This window comes from Vollenhovia emeryi, unplaced genomic scaffold (genome assembly GCF_000949405.1).
Source record: "Vollenhovia emeryi isolate VEMERY1.0 unplaced genomic scaffold, V.emery_V1.0 DF939129.1, whole genome shotgun sequence".
Lineage (NCBI taxonomy): Eukaryota > Metazoa > Arthropoda > Insecta > Hymenoptera > Formicidae > Vollenhovia > Vollenhovia emeryi.
The window spans coordinates 1,312,402-1,324,549 of NW_011967237.1; the positions used below are offsets into that span (position 1 = coordinate 1,312,402).

At 43.5% G+C, this 12,148-nt stretch overlaps 1 protein-coding gene across 2 annotated transcripts in view; it reads right to left on the reverse strand.

Moving 5' to 3' along the window:
* Positions 1-12,148, reverse strand: part of LOC105568406 (ras-related and estrogen-regulated growth inhibitor-like) — a 58,822-nt gene that overhangs the window by 25,175 nt on the left and 21,499 nt on the right. For both annotated transcript variants that reach the window (XM_012024058.1, XM_012024057.1), the window contains exons 3-4: positions 7,469-7,525; positions 2,447-2,523 (exon numbers count right to left, since the gene is read on the reverse strand). In XM_012024058.1, the coding sequence (XP_011879448.1) occupies positions 2,447-2,523; positions 7,469-7,525 (134 nt within the window). The remainder of the gene's footprint in view (positions 1-2,446; positions 2,524-7,468; positions 7,526-12,148) is intronic.

Here is a 12,148-nt window from a genome sequence, read left to right on the forward strand (position 1 = left end):
GGAAGAATCGCGTCTAGCACTGCGTGTGCCAACCTGCGGATCACGGTTCGCGGCCTTTTAAGCGACAGGTGCAAACATTCAGGGAGCAGCGCAAAAAAGGAAGCCGGTAATTGTAAGCCCCGGGTAGAAAAACCAGTTTGCTAAAAACAACCCGGGCCTGATCGAGTCTCGTTGCGGGGCTACCGAATAACCAACGGGTATGTCGGTGTGGCGGCGTGCGTGTGAGGAGCTCGTGAGGAGCGACTTTTGGAAATCCGCTTTAAAATGTCTCTTAAAGCCTTCATCCCGCGGAAATTATGCGTTTCGCCGCCCAGGAGAAGACGCCTTAAATACACTCGGGATATTCCGAGTTGAACGAAAAATTATATTTAGAATAAGTGTAAATCACTTTTATGGGTTGCTAAAAACAAAGATGGACCTTCTTGACATTTTCATTATTTATACGACAACTAAGTGTAAATTAATGAGAAGGCGACGATCAAGTTATTCGGCGTTGAAAATCTCTTCTTTAGTATGACGTTCATATTTAACGTAATAAACGCACGCAGTCGTTCTGCCGCATTGAAAAGGCGCCAGGGAGTCGCAATACCTGAACTTATGCGGGGAAATACTTTCTATGAATGAACTTTCTCACCGCTCATCGAGGGAAAGATACAGTTAAATGCCAAAACGAACCGGAGCCGGACCGAGACCCGCAAAAAAATTCCCACTTATTCTCTCGCCGCGTAAAACCACCTTCCGTACTATTATCAAATTACAAGGAAACTGTCGTTTCAATGATGTAACAATTTATCTTCTTGGACGATTCCAAATGGCTTAAAGCTGGAGATCGGAAAAAAGTTTTAAACTCTTATAGTAATTTTCGAAATCTAAACGTTTCATTTTCTAAAATTGCATTTGAGTCAAAATGAAATACAAGACTGAAGATTAAAAAAATTAGAGAACTAAGAAAACGAACCGCGACCTTTTAGAAACTTCGTGGCTTTCAACTTTTAACTCTTTAAATTTGCAGAGCGCAAGTGGAGGGACCGCAAGAACCGTAGATCAATATGTCATTACGCGAATTTCCGTTGTGTTTACGGTCGTGTCGAACAATAATGATTTCGTGAAAAAGGAGAACAATGCCTTATTCGACATGCTATAAGCGACCTCGCTGGAATTCCAACAAGCTCTCCGGCCGCGACAGGTGAAGCCACGTGTTGTTCGTGCGGTCGCAGTCGTACTCGCAGTCCCCTAGATTCGAATTTAAAGACGATCGTTATTCAATTCAAATACGCTAACGGGCTAACGGGCCAGCTCGCAGGATTTCCGCCTCGCCGCGACCGTTCGTTACTGTGTTTTAGAAGAATCGAGTTAGGAAAGGTCAGGTAGAGACGATCGACCTGCAGCCGGTTGTCTGCGAGTTAAGTATCATTTTTCAGAGAAAGTATCGTATGGAAAGTATATGTGTCTCGAGTAATATACATTGAGAAGTAGAAAGCATTATATATTTAAGTATTATGCATTCTGAGAAGCGCGTGGGTACATTTTAAAATAAAATACGAGATTAGTCTGAATATGTCAGAGGCGAGTGCGTTAAATACGATATATTATAATTAGGTGAAAATGTGTACGATAGTTTTTAGTGTTTGTTAAATTCTATGGCAGTTGACTTGCACTTGACCGAAGGTGTAAAATAAACTTTATCGAAATCTCATACAACCGATTTTTACCAAACGTAAGGACTGCACGCGTGTCGAGTATTCGCTCCGCAGGAATATCGCCTTCGCGATTTGCGAGTCGCTCGTTATTTTGCCAGCGTATGATGGATGTGGGCCTTAAGGACTGCGGGAGCCCTATATTATATATACGGGGGCCTCCGTTGAAAGAAGATATATTTAGACCGGGCCCTTGAAAGATCCGGCCTCGTCTTGGGACGCGTCGCGAGGCGGATTCATTTTGAAAGCGCACGCAGGACCTTTTCCTCGCAGATCACAAGGCTGAAAGATTCACGAAACGGACGCAGATGCGCAGGAATACCGTTGCGCCGATGCATTATTTATTATCCTCGCGACGAGAGCGCACGCGATCGAGCGTTCAAATAACCAAATCGAGCGCAATAAAGAGGATCGCGCACGAAAATACCGTAGGAAAAGCGCATTTTTATAATTTCGAGTACTGCGATTTATTGAAACTATGCAATCTCTTTTCAAGTAAGGGAGACAAGGATAATCTTTGATACGGTGAAAGTTCTTCGACTCATCTTTCTGCCCAAAGTTTTTGCGACTCCAAAGAATGATCTTTAAGTTGTTTCGCTTACATTCCGTCGAAGAATTGTTAAATTTCGCCATTTTATATATTCTCTGATATAACGAATACTTCAAACAAACTGCTTTGTTATAATATTATTACATGTTAAACTTTAATAAAGTAATTAATTGAATTAAACATCGTTGTAGAAACTTACCTCGCACCTGGACGTGTCAAGTATCTCGACCTCCGTCGTGACATTGTCGATAGTGACGCTGTGTCGGTAGAGAAAATCTGCAACAGGTAGAAATTAATGTATTTAACACCAGAGTTAAGATAGGACTCTCATTAAAACTAAACAACAAATAAGAAATGGCCAATGCGAGTCTTAGGGCCAATTTCACAAACGTCGGTTAACTGTTAACCAGAGTTCAGTCAACTCCCTATCTTTTTCTATCTTGTTCTCTGAGAAGAGATAGAGGATCAATTAACCTTCGGTTAGCAGTTAACCGACGTTTGTGAAGCTGGCCCTAAGGCAGGATGTAGATAGCCCTTTCTTGTAAATTTTATTAAATTGTGTATTCATATACAGTTTCTTTTCCCATCCTGCGTGCCGATTTCTTTTCGGACATAACGCAGTTAGCTTACAGATGGAGTTATTATCGTGAGTGAATTCACATATTCAAATCGATAAACGATTTGTAATTATATTAAACATGCTATATCTTTGCATTTTTAGATGCTACATTTAGCATACAATCCCCCCCCCCTTTCCCCGCACTGTAATTAATTCTTATGTCTTTAGTTCCGTTATTTTCACGCCAAAATCTCGCGTAAACGTTAACTCGCGAGATAAATCGCAGACGACGATAGGCGAAATAATCTTTCGACGGCATTCCGATACACTTCGATCTCTTGGGAAAAATTTAGGCGACATTTTCCCGAAGATAGAAAACGCGGCTAATGCGCGAAAGTGGTAAAGCAGTTTAGTAACGACAATTCAAATTAGTTACGCTGACGCACGCTGCAATGTCACTGCGATCATTGACAATGACACGCGACTTTCGCTGGAAATTTGTGATCAGAAAGATTCGGACAACCGTATATTATAAGATTTGCATTTTCCGAACGTTATACGCTCGAATTATTTGCACACAGGCAGCCCTCTTGAAAGTGCCCATATATATTTATTGCACTTAAAATATTTGCATTTCTATTATCTCTAATTTAATAAATTCTCGAACGTTTTATAATACATTAAAATCAAGCCAACCACTTTCGGATTTTCAGTCTCTTGCATCTCTAGACTTTTTTTACATATTTAAATATTTAAATTCCTGGACTTGGATGTTCGGCGCGCCACAGATCTCGGAGACTTTTCGATTTCCAGCTTACATCTTCGGGCGAAAAAGGGGACGCTCATACTTCTCGGAGACTGATTACAGCGCTCGAGGAGCGCGTGCACTAGAGGGGGGAGAGGAAAGAGAAGAGACACGGAAGTACGTCGAACACAGTAGCCTTAACAGGATAAGCACAATAAATAGACGATAAATAAACTCATAAACACCTCGGTAGTGTCGGCAGCGTGGAGAGCCCAAGAGGCGCAGAAACAAGCAAATAAGGATGCTCGTTATATTAGCGGCCGTTACGCTCGAGAAAGCCTTATTGCCGGACAATGCTGACGGGGTAAACGATTTGAGCGTTGCGACGGAAAATTCATTGCATGAGAAACATCGGCGAGGTGGCGACAGGAGCTCCCTAGACCGCGAGGCGCAATTTGAGCTCTGCATACAGGACGGAAAGACTCCTCCTGCGCTCATGGCGAAAGAAATGGCGCGGATCTAGATAAGCGAAGGCTGAAAGGATGAAATCCAGCGAACGGAATTATTTTCCAGATAAGACGGACGCGCGCGGGAGTCTAGAAATCTAATTGTAGTCCCATCTAAATACAGGAACAATTTGCATATCAGACGACATGGAAAGTTAAGTCCTCGATGAGAAACTTTGATAAAAGTGTACGAGATTTAATTTCTAAGAAATCGAAAGTACGAAGAGTTACAATAAAAGCTGTACGCTGACAAAAGGAAAAAGAAGTAGCCGCGTGACACACTTTCGTCGGACGCAACTGGACGTGTAACCGTAATCGCCGACCGCGCGGGATTCGGCTTCTGCCGGAGATCCATCCCCGATACGCGATCTATTGTCGATCTATCGAAAGAACGGGATGCGCACGATGCAATCTTCTCCGCGCACGGACAAAACGTTCCCATTCGCGCACACGCGCGCGCGCGCGCAAGAGAGAGAGACAGAATCGACAATGCAACGAGACTCGCTTTCTAAATCATTGCTTGGAATTATTCCACGCAAAGATAGATTTGCATTGTTAATCGAGATCAAAATAATAACAAGTACACTGCACATCGTGGCGAGAGATGAAAAGGACCGATTATCCCCCCCCCTCCCGAGTCCCGTAAAACGACGACGCCGCGCGCTCGTGTACGAATGCCTTGTAATCGAAATTGCCGGTAAGGAGATCATCCTCTCGATCTTCCTTCGAGAAATCAAATTTAAGTCGTGCGGTAGAAGCCAATATAAATTGGCCGTTTCGAAAGTGCCGTCGCTATCACCGCTTGTATGTTTAGATGTCTAAATTTACGAGAAAGAAAAAGAGAGGCATTTCTTTTCGTGAAGATCGAGAGAGATTCAGAGAGCGGAAAGATAGATCCGTGAACTCTCACATTTCTGAATTCTTGCATGCCTTTATGCACATCTAGATATTTCGGTGCTTTAATTGAAATCTTTTTTTAACGATTCGATATTTCCAGACCTTTAAAAGCTTCACATTTCCTGCAGTTTCCTGCAATTTGGGTACTCTTAAATTCTCAAATTTGTCATTACTCGACGTCATAATCCCATTAGCAACCAAAAATATAATAAAACTTTGCAAACTTTGTAACGCGTGTTTATTTCTCACCTTTTATACTCATAGCTATAGATTTACAAAAGTAGACTAACTTTTATTAATGCGCTAAAGAATTTTTCCACGTTTCGTTCACATCATCTACGCGGACCAACCGAAGGAAATCAATGGCCCCGCTTTCACCGTTTGAGGGCGTTTTCTTCGGAAAAGTGATTCTCCAACGATCGGGAACGAAAGTGTGCGCGATAATCCGCGCACAAGTCGCACGAGGTGTCGACTATTTTCAATTCGTTTCACACGAGATTGTACCGCGTGCGCGCAAAAGAGAGAAAGAGAGAGAGAGAGAAGCTGAAGAAGCCACTGCACACGACCGCTGTAAATGCCAAAGTTTTCAAATAACAAAGAAAACTCGATGTCTCGATCTTCCTAAATATAACAATCCAAACGGATTGTTAAAATTCTAAAACTTTATTACTGTCAAAGACTTGTGCGTGATTTAAAAAGCGTAAAGGCGGTGACACGAGAAAAGGTTCTACTCTATAATATTAATGTCAACTGAAGCATTTGTCCAGTGTCCATTTATACGTTTAATACCTTGCCAGATTTATTTTCCGCAAAGCAGTCTGCATAATGTAATATCTCCAGGCCCCGAGTCGTGTCTGGGCCTGGCAGTTTTTATCTGTCATCATTCTTATCATTTTTTATCGATTCTCGATGAACGGCGATCGGTTCGTAGCGCTCACGGCGTCATCTTTGAGGATCGATTGAGCGATTATCCCCCTTCTCGATCGAGGGGGGAACACGTGAGATTATCCGCTTCCTGGTTACATTCAAGAGTGATTATCCATCATTTTCCCAGGAAATTAATTAATACCGATAGTAGGAGAGAGCAATAGTGGCGGCACCCTTCCACGCTCGTCCGGCATTATCGATCGCGGCATTATAGATCGATAGAGATCAAGATTGATTCCGAGTGCCAGTAATACACGAGAGAAATTCGATAAATCGATGATTGCGCTATTGTGCCGGGAAGCTTTCCGCAAATTACATTACGTGGATGCAGTTGCAAAGAAAGTAAGGAGAAACCTCGTGCAAATTGACTTATAAGTCTCGTAATTCTCCGACCCGAGGAGCTTTGTACACATTTTTCATAAATACAATCGCATATTGTTCCAAATTTTATTCAGATTACTAAGTTATTAATCACTCGACTTAACGTAAAAGAAAAGTGCATTAACAGCCCGAAAATATCAAAAGAAAAATGTATAGAGACTGAAATATTTGATACGGTGATCCTCGTCCCTGTCTTACGTCAACATGGAGTTAAATCTTTTTTTTTTTTCAAGAAGAAAACGTCAATATCGAGCAGATGAAATTCTCAGAGGTAGTAGCAGTTTTCGCTGCAATCTATTTTAATCAAACGAATTTACATATTTTACATAATTATATTTGCCTCGGGCATGTCGATTATCGTCGCAACAATGTCCCTGCGACGACTATCAGACTCGCGACGAAATGTGGCGTACTCGGCCGGCTCGGATGTTACCGCAGCCGGCTCCGGCTCGCAGAGGTGTTACAAAAATACGAGCGGCCGGCCGGTTCAGGGTTAAGGGGACAATACTTCACGGTGAATTTTTCCAGGCGGCTCGGATATCCGCGAAACTCGCCGTCGTAGCTTATACGTCCGCGGGCGTGCACGGCAATTATTACGGCGAAGTAGCCTGCATGAGTTATGGGAGAGATCTGCATTCTGCGGACCCTCCCCATAGGCTCTATTTCATATCGAGTGTTTAAATCTCCGCCCTCCGCGGGTCCAGCGGTGTTGGGCCGCGTCTCCCTTTCTCTTTCTCCCGCTCTCTCTCTCTCTCCGTCTTTCTCCATCTGAGCCCCGCTGCTGCCCTACCCCCGTATACCTCGTGTATTTCTGTGACCGCTAGAATGCCCTCGGGACGTCGCTCGCGAGGCGCCATGATTAAGATTTTTCACCGGTACCCTTGAATTAGAGTCCGGTTCCGAGCGCGAGAATATTTCACGGCGGATTTTTCCGTCGCGGCCCCCGCGCGAGAGGCACCGATCGGAGATTTAGATTCGCGTTTCGTACCACGGGGTGAGTATTTCGCGCGCGCGCGCGCGAGTCGGAGCCGCCCCACCCGGGAGATAAGTCGATAGCGAGCGCGAAAGGAACTTAGATATGAACTGGACATTTATCCAGAATGCGACGCCTCGAAATTAGCAACGAATGGACGCAATCATTCATGCTTCGCATTGGCAATTATCTCGAGGGGGGGGGGGGGAATGGGATAATGAAGAAACACTTACCGCTGGTCGAGCTGTACTCGCCGATGTATCGCCTCGTCAAGTACCGCACAACCACAGCTGCAACAAAAAAGGGAAAAGGACGTTGATTAGCTACAGAAACAATCTCGCAAATAATCGTAATGAATCTGATGATACACGGAGTCGTAATTGCGAGTAATAGCGTAAGAAGGCGCGTTTTCGTTCTCCAGCTAGAAGGACGCGCGCCCATGCGCAGGTGTTGAAACGCCATTAACTTATTTTCAATGTTAATAAAGAAAGCATAAATATCGCGGGGAAACGGGTTCCCTTGAGGTTTGCCGATAAATTTCTTGCATCATAAATTCCGTTTCGTTGCGGCGCGAAACGCGACCTAAGATTCAACATGCTGACGACGTTCCTCGCGTCGTCGTCGCCGCCGCCGTTGTCGTTCGAATCTCGCAAGACTTATTGAGTACATAGATTCGTACCGCTCCGTACTCATAGGTACACCGTTTATAAATCTGTCGTAGAGTTCAGCCTGGCGGCGACGACGCCGACGACGACGACGACGACGAGGACGACGACGACGACGACGAGGATGAGGAGAGAAGAGGTAGAGACACGAGCAGAAACGGAATATAGAACTTCATTCGTGAGCTATTTGCTGAGATGAGAGATAGAGTGCATATCTTCGAAATATCTCCGTGCAGCTGGACGACGATATTTCAACGCGGATTCAACACGCGCTCGCGGGAAGCCGATGGACCAGCGGGGGCTGATCCCTTTAGTGGAGGAAATTCTTATTTATCAAAAGGATTGCGTATCATTAGTAACGCGCCAAGCGTTTTGTTTTATTTTTAAAAAGTTTGCTAAAAATCTCTACGGTATCTTACACAGTTGGAAAATTTGTGTTTCCCTGTGAAGAAAAATGCCGGTTAAAATCTTTGTGCTAAATGTTTAACACATTCATGTGTTAACATATTGCTCTTGTGTTAATTGACCTCAAATGTAAAATTATTAAAATAACTAAAAAGAAATGTTAAAACAACACAATGCGTACTTATTTTTAAACCGACACAATACATATAGTACATTTAATACATTTGACTTATTACATCTGTAAAATGTAAAAATTACATTTTTTAAATTCATTCTGTCATTAAAAATATGTTAATTTTACACACAATTTATTTCAAATTATTTGAGATTCAAACCCTGGCTGAGGTAAATTTTTCCCAATAAATTTGTTATATGACAGAGTCATTAAATCCGTTTGTTCACCTTGATGCTAGGTGCACTTACGTTTACAAATTTAGTCTTACATGTACCTTCACACATATAGACATTGAGTTAATTTTATATCAGGACTCTTGCTTCGACGACGAAAAACATGTGAGTTCATGAGATTTCTTTACATTTTTACTTTCCTTTTTACATCTGTCTTTTATCTCTCGACTTTTCACCACCACTTTACATTTGCTGGCACAAACTTATGTGCTCATTTCGTTTTTCTGACTACAACCGTTATTATACATCTAAATTATTGTCACTTGATAAGGACCTGGAATTAGGTCGAAACGTCGTGAAATAAACCATTTAATCTTGCCAGTCTGGCCGACTATGAGCTCTTCTTTTTATATAAATTAAAATCATTTAGACACTAACATCCTGTCTTGGCTCTTATATCCTTTATTACTTCATAATTTCACGCCGCTGCCTTACGAATTTTATTTGAAAAATAAAGAGCTTCCAAGAGTTTGTATCTTCAACGGCCCGTGCAAAAATATCCGCGGATCGTTACCGTGCCAAGTGACTCGGTAATCGAGGGAAGACCCGTTCTCTCTCTTTCTCTCTCTCTCGGAGATGACTGTCATCAAATCGAAGCGACGTCGCGCGTAATCCTATACAGGCCGCGCGAACCGGAGTAATTGATATGGACACGGGAATGTTGCTCGTAATGCCTAATAGTCCCAGCAGTAATCTGTGCCAAGCGCCCGGGTCTAATGAAAGCACGTTCTCCGCGCTCAAGTCCAAACGCGAGGGAAACCCGATACCCGTGCCAGATACAATGCGTTTATAAAACTCTTATCCTTCGCAGGGTCAACGCGGGTGAACGATGACAATATAGCGGGCCCGACACGGCTGCATTTATGAAGAAATAACCGATGGCTCGCGAGACGTCGCTTGTAGATAGCATCTGTGAGAGAAGATAATCCGACGCAAGGTTAAAAAGTCGAAAAAAAATATGTCGATTACCTGCAGTGGTACTGCAGCCGTTAAATTCCAAAAGAAAAAGAAACGCATCAGTCTCGAAAAGTTGAAATCTCGAAAAGAAAGTGATCTTTCGACCGATAGCGCAAGTGAGCGTGTACAAAGTGAAAAGGGGGAAAAAAGGAGAGAAAAAGAAACGGAGCGGGAGAGAAGTACGAGTAGGAACAAGCGAACGAAGAAGAATAAGAGGGAAGCCGATTAAGTCACCTGCGGAGAATTGTGTGTAATGTGGAAGATGCAACGGTACGAGCAAAACGCAGCCATTCGCGGTGCCATTCGCCGACATACGATGCCAGCGCAGGGTTCTATAGATAGATCGTTGGAGGATAAGCCGCTTGGTGGACGTAAGAAAATAGTAATTACGGCCACGATCGCCGTGGATAGGAGGGGAAAGAAAGAGAGAACGAGAGAGAGAGAGAGAATGAGAGGGGGATGAGGACACGAAAAAAAAGGACGAGAGGCGCGTGATCAACCAAGCGCATCCTCTTGTCTCGTTGAAATTTCCTCTCTCTCCCCTAAAGATTCAACGCGATCTTTTATTGGAACAAATTTCACTCGGAGATCCCGGTGCGTTAACTTCTCACCGCAGAGTATCGGATTTTCGGCCTGTAACTTTTTTTGATACGATTTTGAGCAATAAGAATTTTGTACGGCAAATGAATAAATAAAAAAGTCCTATTTATCGCGCCGGGAAAAGAAAGAAGATTGATGTATCATTTGACTGAAGAACACTTTTCTCTAACACCTTGAGATAACGAGAGGTGTATTTTTCTTGAAAAAAAGAAAATAAAAGATTAAATTGCAATTTAATCGTATAATGTGGAAAGTTTTATATTTAGAACATCGAAACGGTATAATAAAAACTTGAGATTGATCCTGCAGGAAAGAAACTCGTTGAAGCCCGGCCTCCACGAGCTACTATTCTGTCCGCTTTTCTTGTGACACGGCAATAAAGCAAGTCGTTTAGATCAAATGAATTTATGAACACGTCTCGGCTCGAATAGCGGACCTCCAATTGCCTCTTCAATAAGCGTTAACGCAGATAAATGACTGCAGATAACAATCTCACGTTTCTCGCGTGACCGTAATTCTTTTCGTGATTCCTCAATGTCGGCAGTTTTTGCGAAATCTACTACGCGTCCAAGAATTCTCCAATTCGCTCGGAAAGATCCGATTCGAATACACGGGGAGAATTTTCTCTTAAAATTGATCCTGAATCATCGTGCAATCGTGTGACAACGTAGCACTTCGAAGAATTTTGCGAGTTATCCGAAATTTTGCCATATATTTTACTAGTAAAATGTACAGTACAATTTCAACAAATATCTCAAAGTTCTTCAAAATGCCACGTTGTCGCACTCTCGAAATGTCAATCACCGCATTAGAACTGCGAATCAACGAATAATACTGTTCTCGGCGATGACCCACCAATTGACTTTTACACGATCAGCACGATTTTTCAGGAATAAATCTTAAGAAGGAATACTCTCCGCGCATCATTCGCTACTGGTATTCTCGCGCAAATTAATTTAATTGCACGGTCAGTACGACAGTCAGGTTTCAGGTTTCAGGTTTTCCAAGCGGGATCCTCGTTTCTTTCGCCGTGAAAGAGTTACGAGTGCGTTATTTTGCGTACGCACGCGATTCGGAATCGCCGCGCACGTCAGGCCGGAGGCGCGATAATGCGAAGAAGAAATGTTACCGCGTAAATTCGGAATCGAGAGAATCGAGCACCGCGGCCGGCCAGCAGGACGAATGTATCGGATGTCCGGATCTTTACAACCTGTGCTGCTGCACACCGCGCGGGATTTTTCGTGGCGCGCTGCGACCCTCCCCTCCCCCTTGTCCCACACTCGCATAGAACGATATCCGATAACGCGCACGGAGGTCCTTATTATACCCAGCGGGGTCCCGCGAGGGGACTTTTAGGGATTCGCTCCCGTCCAGACCGTCCCCCTCCGCCGTTTGCCGCGGCCGCCTGAGAATGCACCGTTTTCGTCGCAAAAAGTGGAGCAGACGACATTGTCGCGTGTTTCACCGCAATCACGATCGTGCGTGGCAGCGAAACGCGCGAGGCGGCGAGTCGCGATTAATTGCGATCACGCGTACAAAAAAAAAAGAGGAATGCAATAGTCCGGACTTGAAACAATGCCAGTTTCGAGAGTGCAACGGCAACACGATTCGTTTTCGCCACGTTGAACGAGGGAACTCTTTCCAAAACCGATTGAGAACTCTAGAACTTTGGCGCGGCACTCGGAACTGTAATTGATATTGATGAATTGTGAAAAGATGGGGAGCTACTCTTCAAACTTTTTAGAGTGAAATATTCATTTCGTTGGAGAAAATCTTCATTCTAATAGGATAAACATTCCACTCTATGGCAGTATTTTCACTCGAAAAACTTTAGAGAGTAAAGCCGACGACACACGATACCATTTTTCTTACTGCTCT